The sequence below is a fragment of the Marmota flaviventris genome, chromosome 18 (genome assembly GCF_047511675.1).
Source record: "Marmota flaviventris isolate mMarFla1 chromosome 18, mMarFla1.hap1, whole genome shotgun sequence".
Taxonomy (NCBI): Eukaryota; Metazoa; Chordata; class Mammalia; order Rodentia; family Sciuridae; genus Marmota; species Marmota flaviventris.
Window position 1 is genome coordinate 11912584 of NC_092515.1, and position 20348 is coordinate 11932931.

General features: G+C 52.5%; 2 protein-coding genes across 7 annotated transcripts in view; one reads left to right on the top strand and one right to left on the bottom strand.

The window, feature by feature from the left end:
* The window catches only part of Grik5 (glutamate ionotropic receptor kainate type subunit 5), a 58405-nt gene extending 48776 nt beyond the window's left edge, over nt 1–9629 (bottom strand). The window contains exons 1-5 of one of the 2 annotated variants that reach the window (XM_027945803.2): nt 9077–9629; nt 5386–5514; nt 4909–5073; nt 1936–2033; nt 1675–1840 (exon numbers count right to left, since the gene is read on the bottom strand). In XM_027945803.2, the coding sequence (XP_027801604.2) occupies nt 1675–1840; nt 1936–2033; nt 4909–5073; nt 5386–5464 (508 nt within the window). In that variant the 5' untranslated portion in view covers nt 5465–5514; nt 9077–9629. The remainder of the gene's footprint in view (nt 1–1674; nt 1841–1935; nt 2034–4908; nt 5074–5385; nt 5515–9076) is intronic. The other variant, XM_027945804.2, reaches the window with a different exon arrangement.
* A 3173-nt stretch (nt 9630–12802) lies between these two features.
* Znf574 (zinc finger protein 574) lies at nt 12803–18973 on the top strand. Of its 5 annotated transcripts, none has more exons than XM_027945807.2 (2): nt 12803–12921; nt 15995–18973. In XM_027945807.2, exons 1-2 carry the CDS (start codon nt 12827–12829, stop codon nt 18708–18710), a joined length of 2811 nt encoding a protein of 936 aa, XP_027801608.2. In that variant the 5' UTR covers nt 12803–12826; the 3' UTR covers nt 18711–18973. The 5 variants fall into 5 exon arrangements, with proteins under 5 accessions (XP_027801608.2, XP_071461147.1, XP_027801607.1 ...); XM_071605046.1 differs by lacking the exon at nt 12803–12921 and adding an exon at nt 13664–13684; XM_027945806.2 differs by lacking the exon at nt 12803–12921 and adding an exon at nt 13693–13838.
* Nucleotides 18974–20348: the final 1375 nt, after the last annotated feature.

Here is a 20348-nt window from a genome sequence, read left to right on the forward strand (position 1 = left end):
TTTTTCACCTTTGGGTGAACAGCAATTGCAGCCTGACAGTGGCTCATGCCAGACCTCGATGGAAGCGTGGCTTTCTCTCGCTCCACCTCCCTCATCCACACCTAGCCCATCCAGGCTCTCCTTTCAAAACACTTTAGAACCCATTCTGCCATCCCACTATCACTACCTGACCCAAGCCCACAGCCATCTCTTGCCTCTTGCAAGAGCCACATTGGCTCCTATAAGTTTGTTTCTTACACAACAGCCAAAATGATGTCAATAGGTGGCCTCCTGCTCTGCATCAAGCCCTTTGATGGCTCCACATTTCTTCTCCCTGTTACTCACACAGCTCTGGCCACAGACAGCTCCTTTCTGCTCTGCACACACAATAGTCACGCTTCTGTACTGTGGCCTTGGCCCTGGCTGTTCCCTCTACCTGGAACTCTCTTCTCTCAGGTCCCCATCTTCTCCAGCCCTTACTCAAAATCACCTTCTCAACAAGGCCCGAACCCACCATTTCAGGGCTGAGACCATCATTTTGTTTAAAAATGTCCTCCATGCCCCCTCCAGATTTCCAATCCTTATTACTGGCTGCCGTGTCCTCACAGAGCTTACTGTGTCTAGCCACAGCAAGTGCTTATTTACAGTGTTTATTGCCTAACACCTCTCGGAATGGAGGTTTAACAAAGAATGATTTCTGTCTGCCTCACTCACTGGGGGTCACTAACACCAACAGTGTCTGGCACCCATCAGATGCTCGGTGAGCCCCCTTGGAAACAGGAATTCCTTCCAGAGCTTACAGAGCACAATCTGCCCTCTTTCAAGCTCCACACCTACCAGACTAACCACTTGGATGTCTAAGACAGATTTGCTATACCCAGCATGTGCTCCTCAAGCTGACTGTTGTTCTCTCTGGTGCCATGGCTGACCCTGGCCTCCCCACCCTCCTCCATTCCCTCAATCCACCTTGGTTCTCTACTCTGATTTCTACCACCTGGGCCCAAAACCACATTATCTTTCCTTGCTTCTTATTGGTCTCCCAGTCTCGTGTGTCCTTCTCCAACCCACTCTCTTCCTATAACATGAACCTGGCTGTGTGCCCTTGCCCTGTCCTGCTTAGAAAACTTCCATGGCTCACTTGCCTCCTGCTTCACTGCTCTTATACTCCAGCCAGGAGCAGTCCTGAGCATCTCAGAGAGCCACCTCTGCCTCTGCCAAGCCCTCTGTTTGGAATATGCCCTCCAGGTTCAGCTTAGATGTCCTCTTCTCAGATACAGGCTCTGAACCTCCCAGATAGGTTGGGGCCCTCCCAGAGGCCCCACACACCTCCTGGAAGCCCACATTACCAGTCTGGGTCCCAACAATTCAGTGACCTGCAGCCCCCCCTAGATAGAGTCTTGTGAAGGCAGAGACCTGCCTAGCACTGTTCCCGGCCAATCCCCCCAGGGCCTAGCAGAAGGTTGGACGAAGCAGGTACTCAGTGACCATTTGTGGACCAACTGCGTACCTCTGGGGAAAGAAGGGGTCTGTGGAACCAGAGGTCTTAGTTCCTAAAAGGGAAAGGGACAGTGGGGACTACTAGGAAAGCCTAATACCCAGGTTGCCCAGGGCTCCTAGCCAGGGGGGACTGAACAACCATATGGGAAGGGACATTTGGGGGGAATCAAAACAAAACATCCAGTTCTCCTCCCTCACACTCAGCCTTGGCGCAGATGAGGCTGGCCGAGGGGTAGTTGAAGGACTTGAGGATTCGGGAGACTGCCAGGCTGACGTCCTCGTTACTGGGGTAGAGGCTGACAGATGCGAAGCGAAGGTACTGAAGGCGGGGCGTCTCCTCAGGACCCACTTTGATGTGGGGGATCTGAACAGAGAGGGAGCTTTTGCTTCCATCCTCTTGCTCCCCAGCCCTCACCTCCCAGGGACCACTCACCCCCAACCCCGCGATCCATGCCTCACCTCCTTCTCCCCACAGATATGGCTCACAGTGGAGGCAGATGCTGGGCTGGAGGAGGGTCCCAGGACAGACACAACCCCCTTGGGCAGGATCTGGCACACTGTAAGGGGAAACGAAGAGACCAGAGTCAGGGATTCTTGGTCTCCTCTCCTACCCCACCCGCCAGGGGACAGCCTGGACTAGGAGATGACCTGGACACTTGAAAATGCCTGCTGCTTCTCTATCTACCCAGTCCTAGAGGCCCAATCCCTGATCTTGCTCAATATAGTGTACAAAAGGAAGAGAAACAAGGCAGAGGTTCAGGTCAGACTAAGAGAAATAAAGGAAAGCAGAGAGAGACAGACACCAGGGGGCCAGTTCCTCTGCCTTCCTCTTTCTCAATCTTTTCAGCCATGTTGCCACCTAGGATGCACCCAGCACTCCCTCCACACTGAACCCGCAGCCAATGTCCCCTGGGTCTGCTCCAGACACCACCCTTCTGTTACATCTACTAGCTCCTACTGCTTTCTTCCCCTAAAACACATGTGGTTCTCAAGACTCAGAGGCAGACAGCTGCTGCTCTTGCCTGCTCGTGCCTGTTCTCACAGCAGAATGCTGTCTTTTCCTGGAAAAACCACTCTGCCCCTCAGTTTATGCACTTCCCAGGATTGATTGGCACCCGACTCAGGCCTGGCCAGTCACAAAGCCACATCCTCTTGGCCACAGTGACTGGTTCAGAGATGGTTCTGGGTTCAAATCAGACCAGAAAGAGCCTTCCCCAAGTTCTGCTATGATTATTATTGAGTTTCCTAAACTGGTGAGATGTGAGCTTTGAACTGCTACAGCCATCCTGCCACCAGCTGAGAAGGGCACTCCTGAAAATGAAGCCAACTCAGAGGAAAGCAGGACCCAGAGATAAAAACAGAGAGATTCCTAGACTATCATTTCAACCTCTGGATCCAGCCATTCCTAGAATAATTCTGGGATATCATTCGAGTACCTGGATGTAGTCATGCCTCCTAAAATTAGTCTGCAGGACTTTTTTTTTTTTAAGAATTCTTTTTTTATTTTATATATCTTTATTTTTATTTTTTTATGTGGTGTTGAGGATCGAACCCAGCGCCCTGCACATGCCAGGCAAATGTGCTACTGCTTGAGCCACATCCCCAGCCCTGCAGGACTTTTTTAAAAATAAGTATTTTTTTTTTTTTTAGTTTAGATGGACACAATACCTTTATTTTGCTTATTTATTTATTTTCATGTGGTGTTGAGGATTGAACCCAGTGACTCACATGTGTCAGGCAAATGCTCTACTGCTGAACCACAATCCCAGCCCCTAGTCTGTAGGTCTTTTAGCAACCTGATCTAATAGTATGTATGTGTGTGTGTGTGTGTTGCTATGGATAGAACCCAGGGACTAGGCAAGTGCTTTACAAGTAAGCTAAGCCCCTAGCTATAATATCTCTTTTTTCCTTAAACCAGTCTGAGTAGAGTTTCTGCCATATTTAACTAAAAGTATCAAAACTGAACATCTCATCTTCCTCCAAACTTGTTACTTCTGTGCATTCCACACTTGTGAAGGTCCCACCACTTGCACAGACCAGGTGCCTCTTTCCCCATAGTCATTAATCACCAACTCCTCTCTCTTCTTTGTCTCCAAGATTTCTTATACCTGTCCCCCACTCTTTAATCCCTCTGCCCCGTCCTATTTTGGATTACCAAGTCAGGCAAGTACCAGCCTCTTCATGCATCACTCAAATCCAGCCTCTGGATTCCCCTTCCAAAAGCCTAGTCCCTGGTCTAAACCCATTGGCAACTCCCTACTGCCTTGGCTAAAGGTGGTGTCTCTTACCCTGGCACTGCAGGCCTCCTTAAGCCAGGCTGCCAATCTGCCCAATTTTGCCTCCCACTGCCCTGTCATATTCTATCCCAGGAACCACTCACGATTCTCTCAAATGTGCCCTGAATTCAGGTAGTCAGGATGGCCTCAACCCCACATACTATTCCTTGGCTCCAAATTCTTCCTCCTGCCCCGCAGCTCCAGACTCCAGGTATGTGCCTACAATGCCATCTGTCTTCTTACTTTCCACCATCACTTTTCCCAGACCATGTTCTATGCTGCACCAGTCAAAAAAATCTAGGAAATGCTGTGCCCCATTCTCCCTCTTGGTGATTTGAAATATTACATGAAAATAATAAAACTTCTAAAGCCAGGTGCAGTGGTACACGCCTGTAATCCCAGTGGCTCAGGAGGTGAGGCAGGAGGATTGTGAGTTCAAAGCCAACTTCAAAAATTTAGTGAGGCTCTAATTTAGTGAGACCCTATTTCTAAATAAAATATAAAAAAGGGCTGGGAATGTAGCTCAGTGCCCCTGGGTTCAATCCCCGGTACAACCCTCCCCACCACACCCCCCAAAAAAGAACTTCTGATAAGGCCTGCAGAAGAAAACCCTGCCAAATCATGCTATCTTTTTTTCCTCCTCTTGGTGTTGCTAGGGATAGAACCTAGCATCTCGTGACATGCTAAGCAAGTGCTCTACCACTGAGCTACATCCCCAGCTCTTAAACATGGTTTAAGACAGCTGCTTGCAAAGGTCAATATCTCCAGCACATCTGTTCAAGTAGCGTGTATTAACATTCATTCATTCATTCATTCAATATTCAAACACTTCCACACCCCTATCATGTGGCAGGCTTGGGCTCCACAGGTGTGCTGGGAACAGTGCTACTCTCTACATTCTGTTCACCTGCCAAAGTTCTGCTTCAGTCTAGCCTCCTTCAGCATGCTTTTGCTGACCCACCCTTAAGCTACCTGCCTCACTGCCCAGGACCTGCACCCAGCAGCAGCCTCCTCTGGGAAAGAGAAGGCAGACACAAAGGTAGTAGGCAGACAGATTCAGGAGAAGACAAGGCCAAGATGAGGAGGTCAGGGCAGAGGGACAGACTGAGGGCCCCAACTGCCCTGCCTCACCCCACGCCCCCGTGGCCCCGCTCACTGGTATCCGTGGTCTCGTACTGGCTGTCCCGCTGCAGCTCAAAGATGTCTACTTCCACTCGGGCCTTGGCTGGGACCTCGATGATCCCGTTGATCTGCTCCCGGGCCAGAGCCAGGGCCAGACGCTCACCACGGCCACACACTGTCTGGTCGTCCAGGATTGCAGCTGAGGGGACACAGGGGTTGGGGACCAGACTCCTAGGTCCTGAGAAAAGAGGGGCTGGGGTCTAAAATGAGGGCAGGTATAGAGACTAAGGGTCTAGACTTCTGGATCTGAGACTGGAGAGAACTGGAGATCTCAACTCCTAGGTGCAGAGGAAGGAGGAGTTGGGGGCCAGGGCTCCCCATGTTGTTGAAGAATGTGGGAATGTGAGGCCCAGAATCCTGGATCCCAGGGGACTGACATGCATGGGTTCCCAAAAGGACCCCCAGGACCCAGAAGGAGGTCTCTGAGAGAGGGGCTGCTATAGGACCTCACCCATGCGCAGTGATGAGAGCACCTGGCAGCTGGGACTGGCGAAGGCGACAATCAGCAGCAGCAGCAGCTCAGCCGGCATCTTCCTCCCCTCCTCATGGGGACGCAGCTGCCGCGGCCCCCACTCGCCACCTGCAGGGAGACCCCCAAGCTGAGGGGAGACTGCTGATATGAAGGCAGAGTCTCTTAGGAGGGCTGCTAGACAGGATGACAAGCACAACCCCCAGGACATTGCTGGTGAAGGGTTCACAGCTCTGCAGGACCCTGCTCTGACTATAAGTTTGCAGTACTGGGGCACTGCTAGAAGGAAGCTCAGGCTCAGAGGTGCAACCAGGAGGAGCTCCCAGCACTTGGGCACTGATGGGACAGACACTGCTAGAGAATGCACACAGTGACCCAAGTGGGAGCAAGGCATGTTAGAGATCTCAGGTAGGAGTGATTCCAGGGACCAGCCCCACCCCAATAAGAAACCAGGAAGTGCCACCCCCCTCACCCAGTCCCGCCCCTGTCTCTGGGCAGGCAGCTGTTACTAGGCAACAGAAACAGGCTGGAGAGAATGCAATGGTTGCTAGGCAACCCCATCCCAAGCTTCAGTTGCCACCTTCCTGACATCCCTAGTTCCCACAATCCCATGGGAAGAGAGGACTGGACATCTGGGGTCTGGTTTGGGGACAGTATCCAGGACTTAGGAAACTTGAGGAGAGTGGAGAACAGAAAGGAAGAGGGAGACTCACATAGATGGATGGACCCAAAGTAGTAAAGGGGCCTAACCAAAAAAAAAGAATAAAGAGAAGTGAGGAAACAGAGCTAGAAGGTCTTGGGGGAAATGGAGAGACCCAGTAAAGAAGAAAGGAAGGAAAAACAGGCAGATATAAAAGGGAACAGAAAGATGATAGGAAAATGGAGAGGGAAATGGAGAGAGATACACAAGAAGGGTTACAGGGAGCTAGGGATAGAATTAGGAGAGAAAGAGGGAAGAGAAAGAAGATGGGGGAGATATGAAGATACAGAAAGAGAGGGCAGAAGCAAAAAGAGGAAGAGATGGGCTAGGGTTGTGGCTCAGCGGTAGAGCATTCGCCTGGGACGTGCGAGGCCCTAGGTTTGATCCACAGCACCACATACAAATAAATAAAAAATAAAGGTATTGTGTCCAACTACTATATATATATATATATATATGAAGAGGAAGAGAGCAGGATAGGTTGACCAAGCACAGGAGAGGCACAGAGTGAGGAAGACAGAATAGACAGCACAAACCAACTCAGGATGCAACCCGAGGAGAGCCAGAAGGCAAGAAAGTGAGTGAGGCTGGGAATGAGCTGTTGCAGTAGTGCATGCCAAACTGCTGCCCCCACCCTGTTCTGGGGAGCTGAAGAAAAGGGGGAGACTGAATCTTTGCTTCTCACAACTCTCGACCGCCAGGGGTTAGGGATGGCTCTGGATGCACCACTGGGCAGGATGTTTGGCCAGATGCACATGCAGCACGGGCCAAGGGCCATGCCCCAAGAGAAGGGATACTTGGGTTTCCAGGACAGAGGATTGTTGTAGGGCCCGGAGTGCTATGAGGTGAAACTAGTGTCTCTCCACATCCCACCCAGTCTCCATAGAAGGAAAGCTTGAGCTGATGAGATGCCAGAGTGACAACTGCTAGGAATGACAGAAGTACAACCCAAAACCTTGGATCATATGATGTGGTCAGGAAAGCCCAGTCAGTTTGAGCCCTGTCAGTCTGAGCTCTGTACCTGTCAGTCCCAACCCTGGCCTCACTGCATGACCTTGAGCAAGTCACCACTCTCTGGGCCTCTGGGAAGGAGAGGCTGGGGGACAGGAATGCATGCTGGACAGGCTGGTGGCTACAGACTGTAATTTAGATTTAAGGTGAAGGCTTGTCAAGGGTAGGAGCAAGGGATGATGGGAGAGCTGGGAGAAGAGCTCACAGTAGAAAGGTTGGGAAGGTGGGGTTGGGAGGGGTCATCCTGAGACACCAGAGACTTTGGAACAAATAGGGAGCAGAGACTAGAGGACAGAAAGACCAAGAGAGGAGACAGAAGGGCAGGGACCAAGAGACACAGGTGGGAGAACGACAGAGACACAATGCAGGGACAAGCTTGGGGACAGCAAATAGACACAGAGGTCCAGGAAGGCATGCACAGCAAGACAGACAGACCAAAAGTGGTAACTGGGGCTAAATGAGTGAGGACAACAAACAGACACAGCCTAGAAGTGAAACACCCAAGGTGGCAGAAAACAGACTGAAGATGAGAGGGAGGAGGTATAGGGAGCCAGCAGGCCTGGGACTACAGACGGGGACTCAGGCCAAGCCAGACAAGGCAAAAACACTGTCAGTCGCTGGGGGGAAGGGGCAAGTAAGGGGCCCTGCCACTGGGGAAAGAGAGAAAGACAAGAGGGCAAAGGAGAGATGAGTAGGCAAATAGGGTGAGGAAGAAGACTTAAAAAAAAGAAGAAGAAGAAGAAGAAGAGAAAGTACAGGAACTGTAGGGAGGAGAGAAACAATAAAACTTGGAGAGTCTGAGAAAGAGACAGGGAGAGGAAAGAAGAGGGAGGATGATGAGCTGCACAGCAGCCTAAGAGAGGTAAGAGGGGCAGAAGTGAGAAAGAAACGCATGAGGGAGAAGCACACAGGGAAAGAGATGGACTCAGAGACAACAGGAGAGAGAGAGAGAAAAAGAGTCAGGAGGAAAGAACTGAGGCAGAGAGGAAGAATAAATGTGCCTGGAGTGGCAGAGGCAGCTAGTTCCCCCTAACACAGGCATATCTAGCAGGAGACGCTCAGGGATGGTTGTGGGGGTAAAAAGATCCCAGGGGATGCAAGCCCCCAGGCATGGGTAGGGATGGGAGCAGAAAGGCCAGGCAGGGAAAAACAGAAGTGAGAAGAGAGGGCTCAGGGTCGAAAAGCAGAACCACCCAGCAATCAGGGAGCAGAGGCGGCTAGGGAGTAGGTAGAGGGGCTGGGTACCCAGAGTGGGTCTGAAGGAGGGAAGGCAAAAAGTAAGAGATAGAAAACAGCCTCCAAACCTCAAGTCCTGAGCTCAGAGCTGGAGAGAGAAAGGAGGCAAAGAACAGAAGGAGAAGTGGAAAGATGGCTAGGATGGCCTGGGCACCTCTGACAGAGACCACTAACAGACCCAACAATACAGGCTTAGGCTAATAGCAAAGAAGAGAGAAGTTGGGCAGAGTCAGATAGAGGCCCAAGAGACACATGAAGTGGAAACAAAAACAGAAAGACATTTCCAAGAGATATGAGGTGGGATAGGCAGATAAGATGGGGACAGGGCGTGTGGTAGGCACAGGGGTGGGTGGGGAGGGCACTGAAACAGAGTGAGAGTAGGAGCTGGTCTGGGACGGGACCAAAGATCAGTGAAGGGGGTGGGGGCAGGGACCTGCCAGAAACCCCAGAGAAGTGAGACACCACAAGTAAGAGCTGGCCAACCCCACAGGACCTCAGGAAGCCAGGGACTGGGGCAGGTGTGAACTGTGTACCCAGAAGTAGGGGTGAGAAAAGGTCATGGTGAAGGGAGGTTAGGGAGATGGAGGGCATGAAGCAGGCCCCTAGTGAGGGAGGGTCCTTGCTGTCTGGAGAACAGGGAATGTGAGGACCCTATTAGGTGGGCAGTGAGCCCAGCCTTCCAGGACCCAGGACCCAGCCCAATCCCCGCCCTGCAGAGACACTCACGGATCCTGGTGGGACGGAGGGCTGGGCTCCCTCGAGGCCCGAGGAACGACAGAGGAGCGACAATCGAGAGATGGTCTGGTGCTGGGTGGTGGTGTGGCTGGGGCAGGGGGAGAGGGCAGTTCACAGGGCCCCCTCCCCCGCCGCCGGCTGTGGACCCCAACTAATCCAAACTGGTGGCTCCCAAGGAAGGGGAGGAAGGACAGGTGGAAAAGGAGAGGGCGGGCCAGGAGGGGAGGAAGGGGAAAGGAGAAAATGGAGGAGAGAAGGGGAGAGAGGAGAGGGGGAAGGAGCAAATGGAGGGGAAGGAGGGAGGAAAGGAAGAGAGGAAGGTGAAAACGGAAGGGAGGGGGACACAGGCAAAGCCGGGGGAGGGGGAAGCCGGCCCGGGAAAGGGCCCCCGCCCCCTCCCCTAGCCTGGCCGGCCTGGGGGGGCCACAGGGGGTGGCGAGGACTGGGTGGAGAAAAGGAAGCTGGCCATCGGGAGAAGTGGGGGAGGGGAGGGCTTGATGGGGGGGAGGGGGTCGCCCCCGTCCCCCCCTCCCCCCAGAGCCTTGGCCCTGCCCTGGATGAGGCTGGGGCCTGAAGTCCTCAAGCCCTCAGCCCCAGTGGGAAAAACATGCTGGGGACCTGGAAAGGCAGGCAGTAGAGGGGCTGGGGAGGATGGGATGCTGGCGGCGGAGAGCGAGCAGGGGGCAGATGAGGTGGAGAGATGGGGAAGAGGAGAGGAGGAGAGAGGAGAGGATGGAGAGGAGGATGAAGAGGAGCAGGGAGGGAGAACGGAGAGGAGCAGGTGGAAGAGGAAGGCGGAGGTGGGGTGTCCCGGGGGCGGCCCTCCCAGGGCCTCGGTGGGAGGGCCTGGCCACGGACTCCTGGTCCCCTGTGAGAAGCAGCAGCCGCCGGCTCTGTGTCCCCAGCTGGGCCTGCCTCCCTGCTGCTGGCCGCCGCCACCGCTCCTTCTCCCCTCTGAGGCCGCCGCCTGCCTGCCCGCCCGCCGCCCGCGCTGGGTCCTGGAGTGCTGGGGGGGGGGTGGTTGGTGGAAGGAGGGAGGCAGGGAGGAGGGCAGGCAGGAGGAAGGGAGGGAGGAGGCAGAGAGCAAGGAGGGAGGGAGGGGAATCGGGGGAGGGGGAGCTCGCATTGGTTGGGCTGGGGGGCCCCCCGCGAGGAGAATGCTGATGAGAGGAAGGAGCTGCATTGGATGGAGGGCCCACCCCCAGGCCACCCCCTCTACCACACCATGCCACCGCCCTGCCCAGGCAGCCCTAGGTACGGGAGCCCACAGGGAAGAGAGGTAGCAGGGAGACTTGGGGAGAAGGCCATGGAGATGGAGAGAGGGCTACAGAGATGAAGGAAAATGCAGAAAAAGAGAAAGGCAGCCATCAATATCCAGAGAGATGGGCCCATAGGACAAGAAACAGAAAACTCCTCAGTCCATGGAAAGGGAATAAGGAAGCAGACCACAGGAACAGGAGAGGGACAAGAATGTGGGAGGAGGGCACGATAATGGGGGGGGGGGTGACACAGAAACCAGAGGTCCCAAAAGAGACAAGGATTTGGCTCATAGATGCAAAAGGCCCACTGAGGCAAGAGCGGCCAGTCATGGAGAAAGAGCCCCCATGAAGGGAAGAAATGGGTTCGGGTGTGGGAATTCTTGATAACACATACAGAAGTCTTTGGGATCCATAAAGATGAGTGGGTAGGAAGAAGAGGGCTTCATTCTCCAGTCACCAGAGCAAAGAAGCTCTGGGAAAGGGGCACAACACAAGAGCAGGGAGTGGAGGGCACAGCCAGAGCTGGGAGACTCCCTCCCTCCCAGGGAGCCTCTGCTGCCTCTCAAAGGAGCCTAGCTGGGGAGGGGGATGGAAGAGAGAATCTCCACAGATCTTGGAGTGGGGGTGGGTGGTGCACGGGCTGGGTGGGGGGTGAAATTTTGGGGGAAGGAACATGACAGTTGGCGCTGAAGGCTGAGCCCGTGACTCACTACCACCCCCATGCTCGTGATGGGAGGAGACAGTGACACGCTCACGTGCGGCCCTCAGCATGTGACCGCTTGCCTCGCACACACAACTGGGCACGTGGCAACTCTCAGACCACACACAGGCCTGGCATGGGGAGCGCTCTGCAGCTGCCATGTGTGGCATCCCTGACATACATGTGACATTGGACTAACAACTCTGCACACACCTCCTCACCCAACTTGGGCAGCACCTATGACTTTGCTAACCCACTCTTAGCCAGGTCTGAGGCCCAGACTCATACCTGCCTCTTGGCTTTGCTTATGCAGCAATATCAACAAAGAATACCTATTCTCTCTAAACACTGTTCTTGAAGTCCGGGTCTGGTGCTGCCACTTCCAGAATGTCTAACCAGACCTCTTTTTACTCCTATATAGTCCAAAAGGTCCTAACCAACACAAGAAAGTTAAAAAAAAAATCCAAGAAGGTTCTAGCAGAAAGGGGCCTGAGAAACTACGCTGGACCCTCAGACTTTCAAGTGTAAAGGAGGTCTCTGTAGGAGCAAAAACCTGTCCAAGGGCAGACAGCCTATCAAAGGCTGAGCCTAACTTCTACTTCTCAGGCTCCCACCCTAGATGACTTCACCCTAAGGGCAAATCCAGCCTGACTTAAGAACCTTTGCAGGCCTTAACTTTAGAGCACGCTAATTTCCTCGTCAACTTCTTTGTTCTACTTCTTAGTCCAGCCATTCAACATGCAATCACAAACCATTCAGCCTGCCGTGCAGTAGCACCTGGGGACCAAGATTGTTCCCCAATTGTCTTATAAATGCTTGTCCCTCTATATATTGTATTTTCTATAAATAGGTGATTAGATCTAGAAGCTTGACCAATTCTAGTATTATGTTTATTATTATTAAAGACTATTTCATTAAAAAAAAATATTGTAAACTTTGGGTGGGATCAACTCCTGGCTTAGAATCCTGGCTGTCTATTCCTAATTATGGGAACTTGGACAAGTTACTTAACTTCTCTGGGCCTCAGTTTCTTTGAGGATAACTCAGGATAATAGTTTTTCCCTCTGAGGATTGTTCAGAGGATTAAACTAAATAATGCATGGAAAGCACTGAGTATAATTCCTAGCACATTCTAACATAGGAAATGTTGGCTATTATTATTAAGCTCCTTGAGACACTAATAAAAACTAACTCCTATGTAGATTTTACTCCATGCCTCACAACAACTCTCTGAGACAGAAGCTGTTCTTAGCCCCATTTCACAGATGAAGAAACTGAGACACAAAGGAGTTCACAGCAAGGAAGTGGCTGGGCCAGGATGTCAGTCCAAACATCCTGGTTTAACCACGTGGGCCTGGTGTTAGGGAGATTAGTGGAAAGTTAGGGCACCCAGTTAAGAGACTGATAAAGGCAAAGCAAAGGTAGTGACTGAAGAATGAGACCTAGATTTTCTGGTGTTCAATCCCCTACTAGCTTTTTGGCCTCAGATGGGGGAAAAGACCCAAGTCTGAGTTTATTCTCTGAGAAATGGGAAAGGGTAGGGAGGAGAGGTTTGACCAACTCTATCTTCCAGTTCCCCCACCTCAGATTCAGAGGGCCCTCTGATTTTTTGTTGTTGTTGTTCAGTGCTGGGGATTGAACCCAGGGCTTTGATCATGCAAGACAAACACTGTACCACTGAGCTGCATTCCCAACACCTAAAAACATTTTTTTTTTTTTTATAACAGTGCTGAAGCAACTTGCTCTCAAGACCTGGAGGGCCAGAAGGGAAGGTGAGCAGAGATGGGCAGAATCCCTCAGACACATAGGGATCCGTCCTCCCTGAGTCCGTGCGCTATCGATCATCTCCTCCAGGCTCACGCCCGAATTGTGCTCAGGTACTCTACCCTCCACACTCCATTTCTTCAAATGTAAATTCCTGACCCTTTTCTTTTTCTCCATTTCCCATTTCCTTCTGGAGCCTTTGTTTTCCTTTTACCCTAAGCTACCCACCCTCCATTCCTTTCTAACATTTCGTGTTCGTCTCTATCCCGTCTCTTAGCTTCCCCGCCCTTCCTTCCTGCCTTCACTCCCTGTTTAATAAAATAGAGCCTGGTGCCTTGGTTTCAATTTTTAAACCCCCTCCATATGATGGACGCTCTAATTTCCCCTCTTCCCTCCCGCTGACTGGCATTTGACTTTCTTCCTTTGGTCCTCGAGGGTTTCTAAGCCTCAATTCCCCTGCCTCCGCCTTCCGGGGGGATCTTATGCCTCAATTGCCCAGATTTTCTCCTCAATCCCAACGCTGACTCCCGCCCAGTGCAGCCAAGATGGCGCCCGCGGCCTTGCGCCCCTCCTGACGTCATCGCGCTGCCCTCGGCTCAGCGCTCTCCTTTCGAGCCGTCAGAGGCGGAGCCGAAAAGGAGGTGGAGGAGGAGCAACCTCCTGGAGGCCTAAGGGGGCGGTCATTACAAACCCGGCCATGGGGAGGGGTGTTGAGGGAACGTAGCGAGAGGATTGGTTGGGAGCTACGGGGCATCCAGATCCTCCTCGTTATTGGCCCGAGCCTCAGAGACGAGAGCGTCGATTGGCAGAAAGGCCGGAGCCAGGCAGGCGATAATTGGTCGCGTGGTGCCGTCTGTGCGGCGACCGTGGAGGAAGGTAGGAGGGGCGTTGCTGAGGGTGGCTTGGGGCGAGAGTGAGGCGCAGGAGCAGGCGAGAGGCGACGGCGGGAGCTAGAGAGGGCGCCGCGCTAGGGTAGCTGTGGAAGAAGAGCCGCTGCCCCGTCCCTGGGCGTACGAGACGGCAGAGGTGGGTGAGTGCCAGCGGGCGCGCGGAGGGCCGGCCTGGCCTCCACCCCTCCCCCGCGGCCTGTTCTCGTCATGGCTTGCGCAGGGAGGGCCCGAAGGGGCGCGCGCAGGGCGGTGAGGGCGGAATGGCACCAACGGCCGCGGGGCACGCGCGTGGCTAGGATGAGTCGGGACAGGGTGGCGGGTGGGGAAGGGGACTAGAGTCGTGTGCAGGCTGAGTGAGGAGGGGCGGGGCTTGACTGAGGGTTCGGGCTGGTGGGGACTTGGGAGGGAAGACGCGGCCTTAGTGCTGACGCCGAGGAGGGCTCCTAGGCTCCACGGGGTATCGGGGAAAAGGACCTGGGTCGTGGGACGAGTACTGGACCCAAGTGGGGGCGGTTAGAGGGCTTTTTGGTGCCCGGGGTAGGGGGGTTAGAGCATGAGGAAAGAGGTGATTAAGTTAACCCTGGGGGCAAAATCTAGTTACGTCTGGAAAGCATTAGGGCAGTGAAAGGGATCTTGGTGTAAAAAGGTATTAGGAAAAGAATATTCTTCTTTTAAGGGGAATTTAGACTTGAGGAAGAGATCCAGATGTGAAGAATGGGATTAAATTAATGTGAAGAGTCGTTCAGCCAATGTGGTGGGACATTATGTGGGGGATGGTACCCTTGGAAAGGGTTGAGAGGGGCCTTTGTACAAAGGGTATGTTCATATGAAAGTGTCTGGGTGTCCCTAGAATGCACTGAAGGGAGGTAGTTTTTGTTCGCTCATTTGCTTTTAGTATGGGTAACTAGGCCAAGGTGAAGATGTGTTTTGGGTAACCCTGGGGGGTGATGTGATGAGAGAGATCTGTGTGCTAAAGAGAGGGTGGTTTGGATATCCTTGTGATGAGAAAGATGCTACATTGATAATTAGAAATCTAGGTATCTCCATAGTAGTAACCTGGTGAGAAGGATTTGGATGTGAAGGGGTTTGTCTTCCAGGTTAGAGTGGTTATGGGGGGGTCTGCATATCCCTGAAGAGGATTTGTCTGTGGAAGGGCTGTGTGGGAAAGGAGTTTGAGCCATTAGGAAGGGTAGTCTGAATATTTCTGGATTGAGTTACAGAGTTGGGGAATCTTTTTACAAAGAAGAAAAGTTGATGTGAAGTAGGTGTTTGGGAATTCCTGGAATAGGTTAAGGTTGACCTGGGCATTTATGCAAAGAAGAGGGACTTAGGTTCATATGAAGGAATATGGGCACCAAGGATGAATTTGGGTAGCTGTGTATGAAGAAGAGGGGTTTAAATCAATGTGAAGAGGGGATCTGGGTTCGGAGAGGGTCTTAGAATTGTAGACTTGTTACAGAGAAGAGGTAATTTTTTTTTTTTTTTTTTTTTTTTTGAGGGTCTGGCTGTTCTGGATAAGGGGTTAGGTGTGGGAGAGGACCTTGATTTGTTGAAGAAGTTTTCAGTTCAAGCAGAGGGGTCTGGGCATTGTGAGGAAGTGGTTAAGGTAGAAAAAGTTTGGATGTGGAGATGGGTTAGGCTGATGTGAGAACATTTGATTGGGAAAAGGGATAGTTTGATGTGAGAAATCTGGCACCAGAGGGAGAGTTGGTGCTTAACAGGGGTGTGTGTAAAAGAGAGGTGTTATATCATGTAAGGGTGCCAAAAGTGGAGTGGCAGGTCACTGGGGAAGTTTGAGTGGTCTGAGAACCTGGGAGATAGAACAGAGTCCAATGAAGAGTGTAGCCAGGAGAAACAGGTACTGAAGGCCTATGTGAAGATTCTCCTGAGTACCTTAGCAAGGGTAGTGTGAGTTGTAAGGGATCAGTGGAAGGAGATCTAAGTGGAGACAGGTTCTTGTGTGATGGGTTGGGCCATGGGTTCTGCTATGAGGAATGGGAGATGGAGGGATTAGACAGGTTATAGGGATTTGGTGGGTGAATTTTTATGTGATTCAGTTGAGAGATGAGACTTGGGGTGGACCCTGGGAAGGGACTGCTGGGAAGGTTTTACACTTGGTGTTTTCATTTTGTGTGTTCAGGAAAGGAAGCATTGTTAGGGAGGGAAGTTAGAGTAGAAAAATCAAAGGAAGAAGTTAGGAGAGGAAATAGTTTTAAGATAATAGAAGGTAGGGGTGATAAAGGGAAAGAATTGTCCCTAGGAAGAGCTGATTTGACCCTGCTCTCACCTCTTACAGCCCACAGGGCCTTACTGTTGCAATGACTGAGGAATCAGAGGAGACAGTCCTATACATTGAGCACCGCTATGTCTGCTCTGAGTGCAACCAGCTTTATGGATCCCTGGAGGAGGTGCTTGTGCACCAGAACTCCCATGTACCCCAGCAACACTTTGAGCTGGTTGGTGTGGCTGACCCTGGAGTCACTGTGGCCACAGAAGCAGCTTCAGGCACAGGCCTCTATCAGACCTTAGTACAGGAGAGCCAGTATCAGTGCCTAGAGTGTGGGCAACTGCTGATGTCACCCAGCCAGCTCCTGGAGCACCAGGAGCTGCACCTGAAGATGATGGCACCACAGGAGGCAGTGCCAGCTGAGCCACCACCCAAGGTGCCCCCACTGAGTTCCAGCACCATACACTATGAGTGTATAGATTGCAAGGCTCTCTTTGCCAGCCAGGAACTCTGGCTGAGCCACCGGCAGACACATCTTCGGGCCACACCCACCAAGTCTCCTGCCCCAGTTGTCTTAGGGTCCCCAGTTGTCCTAGGGCCCCCTGTGGGCCAGGCACGAGTGGCTGTAGAACATTCCTACCGAAAAGCAGAAGAGGGAGGGGAAGGGGCTGCTGTCCCATCTGCAGCTGCCACCACCACCGAGGTAGTGACTGAGGTGGAACTACTACTCTACAAATGCTCTGAGTGCTCCCAGCTCTTCCAGCTTCCAGCTGACTTCCTGGAGCACCAGGCTACCCATTTTCCTGCTCCTGCCGCAGAGCCTGAGGAGCCTGCCCTACAGCAGGAGACTCTGACCCCATCACCTGCAGAGGTGCCTGTGTCTCAACCTGACCCTCTGCCAGCTTCTGACCACAGTTATGAGCTACGTAATGGAGAAGCAATTGGGCGCGATCGCCGGGGGCGAAGGGCCCGAAGGAACAACAGTGGAGAGCCAGGTGGGGCAGCCACCCAAGAGCTCTTTTGCTCAGCCTGTGATCAGCTCTTTCTCTCACCTCACCAACTACAGCAGCACCTACGGAGTCACCGGGAAGGTGTCTTTAAGTGCCCCCTGTGCAGTCGTGTCTTCCCTAGCCCTTCTAGTCTGGACCAGCATCTTGGAGACCACAGCAGTGAGTCCCACTTCTTATGTGTAGACTGTGGCCTGGCATTTGGCACAGAGGCCCTCCTCCTAGCCCACCGGCGAGCTCATACCCCAAATCCTCTGCATTCGTGTCCTTGTGGGAAAACCTTTGTCAACCTCACCAAGTTCCTTTATCACAGGCGTACCCATGGAGCAGGGGGTGTCCCTCTGCCCACGACACCAGTCCCACCAGAGGAGCCTGTCATTGGTTTTCCTGAGCCAGCCCCAGCAGAGACTGGAGAGCCAGAGGCCCCAGAGCCACCTGTGTCTGAGGAGAGCTCAGCAGGGCCTGCTGCCCCAGGTACCTACCGCTGCCTCCTGTGCAGCCGTGAATTTGGTAAAGCTTTACAGCTGACTCGGCACCAGCGTTTTGTGCACCGGCTGGAGCGGCGCCATAAATGCAGTATTTGTGGCAAGATGTTCAAGAAGAAGTCTCATGTGCGTAACCATTTGCGCACACATACAGGAGAGCGGCCCTTCCCCTGTCCTGACTGCTCCAAGCCCTTCAATTCACCTGCCAATCTGGCGCGCCACCGACTTACACACACAGGGGAACGACCCTACCGCTGTGGGGACTGTGGCAAGGCTTTCACGCAAAGCTCCACACTGAGGCAGCACCGCCTGGTGCATGCCCAGCACTTCCCCTACCGCTGTCAGGAATGTGGGGTACGATTTCACCGCCCATACCGCCTGCTTATGCACCGCTACCACCACACAGGCGAGTACCCATACAAGTGTCGTGAGTGTCCCCGCTCCTTCTTGCTGCGCCGGCTATTAGAGGTGCACCAGCTTGTGGCCCATGCTGGGCGCCAGCCCCATCGCTGCCCCTCCTGTGGGGCTGCCTTCCCCTCCTCTTTGCGACTTCGAGAGCACCGCTGTGCAGCTGCTGCTGCTCAGGCCCCACGTCGCTTCGAGTGTGGGACCTGTGGCAAGAAAGTGGGCTCAGCTGCTCGGCTGCAGGCACATGAGGCGGCCCATGCAGCTGCTGGGCCTGGAGAGGTCCTGGCTAAGGAGCCCCCAGCTCCTCGGGCTCCAAGAGCCACTCGCACCCCAGTTGCTGCCTCCCCAGCAACCCTCGGAGGTACTGCCACCACAGCCTCCTCAGCCCCTGCCCGACGCCGGGGCTTAGAGTGCAGTGAGTGCAAGAAGCTGTTCAGCACAGAGACATCATTGCAAGTACACCGGCGTATCCACACAGGAGAGCGACCATACCCATGTCCAGACTGTGGCAAGGCCTTCCGTCAGAGTACCCACTTGAAAGACCATCGGCGCCTGCACACAGGTGAGAGGCCCTTTGCCTGTGAAGTGTGTGGCAAGGCCTTTGCCATCTCCATGCGCCTGGCAGAACATCGCCGCATCCATACAGGTGAACGACCCTACTCCTGTCCCGACTGTGGCAAGAGCTACCGCTCCTTCTCCAATCTCTGGAAGCATCGCAAGACCCACCAGCAGCAGCATCAGGCAGCTGTGCGGCAACAGCTGGCAGAGGCAGAAGCAGCTGTTGGACTAGCTGTGATGGAGTCTGCAGTAGAGGCACTGCCCCTGGTAGAGGCCATTGAGATATACCCTCTGGCTGAGGCCGAAGGGGTCCAGATCAGTGGCTGATTCTACCCTGTTTCCCTCTTTAGCACCACCATGCCTTGTTGCTAAAGGCCCTTTTCCAGCATCCCCTTAAACCTCTGTATATACTATGTCCCTTTTTCTTTCCCCTCTCTGCCACTGTGTAAGTTCTGAAACTGGATTTATTCTCTTTTCTTAAGGGGATGCTCTGGGGTCCTTGACATGCATAAAGATGCCCCCACAACCCTCCACCCGTTAGCATTGGTGACCCCGAAGTAAAAGAGTCAATAAAGACTGAGTTAAACATGTGTTTTTGTCAGGCCTAGCTGTGTAGAATGGAATTTGGGAGTCGGGGCCTAGTACTGGGTCTGACTATGCCTACATTCCCAGAACCCAGTACAGGGCTTAGTGGGTAGTAGGAGCTCCTCGTGAACATTTGCTGGATTAAAGGGTCTATAGGCATGGCACCCAGAGCAGGAACTTCTCTGGTGTTAAAGGGAGGCAACATGACTTTCTTGCCACTGGAGGTCCCCACAGCCCTGCAGAAAATGCTCAGAGCTTTTCTGCTAGTGGTTAGGAATGTTTAGAGAAATCCTTAGATTCTTACCAGCCTCTGTCCCTTCACTTCTTGCCTATGTCGCCCAAGGCCATCTGGTTTACTCATAGGGTCCCTAAGGGTAAACTCAGGTTGGGCATATTTCTGGGACAGTAAAGCAGAGTGGTTCCTGAGGTCAGACTCAGCTGTGGAATTGGATAAGATTGTGAATAATGTGTCACTGGGGTAGGAAGAAGCATAAGAGAAGGTAGCCCTCCTGGAGTTAGACTGTGGCTCAACCAATACATTTTGTCGGGGAAGAGGCATTGCTGGGGTGGCTTCCCAGTTTTAGAATGTCTAGTTATCTATGAATTGCATTATTTTGAATAACATTTACACTGGTCCTGTAAAGAGAACATTTTTGCAGGGAAGGTGTCTAAAGTCATAAGCATTGAGGTAACTTCCCCAAGGTCAGTTCAACCCAGACAGAGCAGAGCTTGAATTTAAGTCAGATTTCATTTAGCTTAATCACCCATATACTTTTCACTCTACTTCCTTTTACATAACTGGGGGAAGGTGGTAGAGACAAGAGAATGGAGCATGCTCAGTTGCTATGCCAGCCTTGCCTCTAAGATGCCACCTCCTGAGATGTCTCCAGATAGTTCTGTTGGAAAGAATTCTTAATTTGGAACCCCAATACAGAAGTAGAAAGAAACGCTATATTGAAATTCTGGGAATGGGAGGCCCAGGACCTCCCCAGTAAGCATCCCTGATATTTTACTCTCTTCAGACCTTTGGCTCTCTGGGCATTGAGGCCCTAGGATGTCATTTGAAGATCAGAGAGAGGTTTAATCTGTTGCTCAGCTGAGAGGAGAGCTCAGAGAGGGAACGGAGTTACCAAGGCCACACAGGCAGTTAGAGGTGAGAAGGGCTAGAAGTCAGGTCTTCTAATTCCACTGCTTTTCTAACACATTAGCTTTTTTACAAAATAGTTAATTTTTTAAAAATGTACTCATCATTTGATTTCCTAAAAGCACCTAATAAAGAGCAGTTCTGTTAAGTAGTTGTTTCCCAGTATGGTGTGTTGATCATGGATATCATCTTCATATTGCATATCCTATAGGAAGGATTTGAACCATTGTAGACAA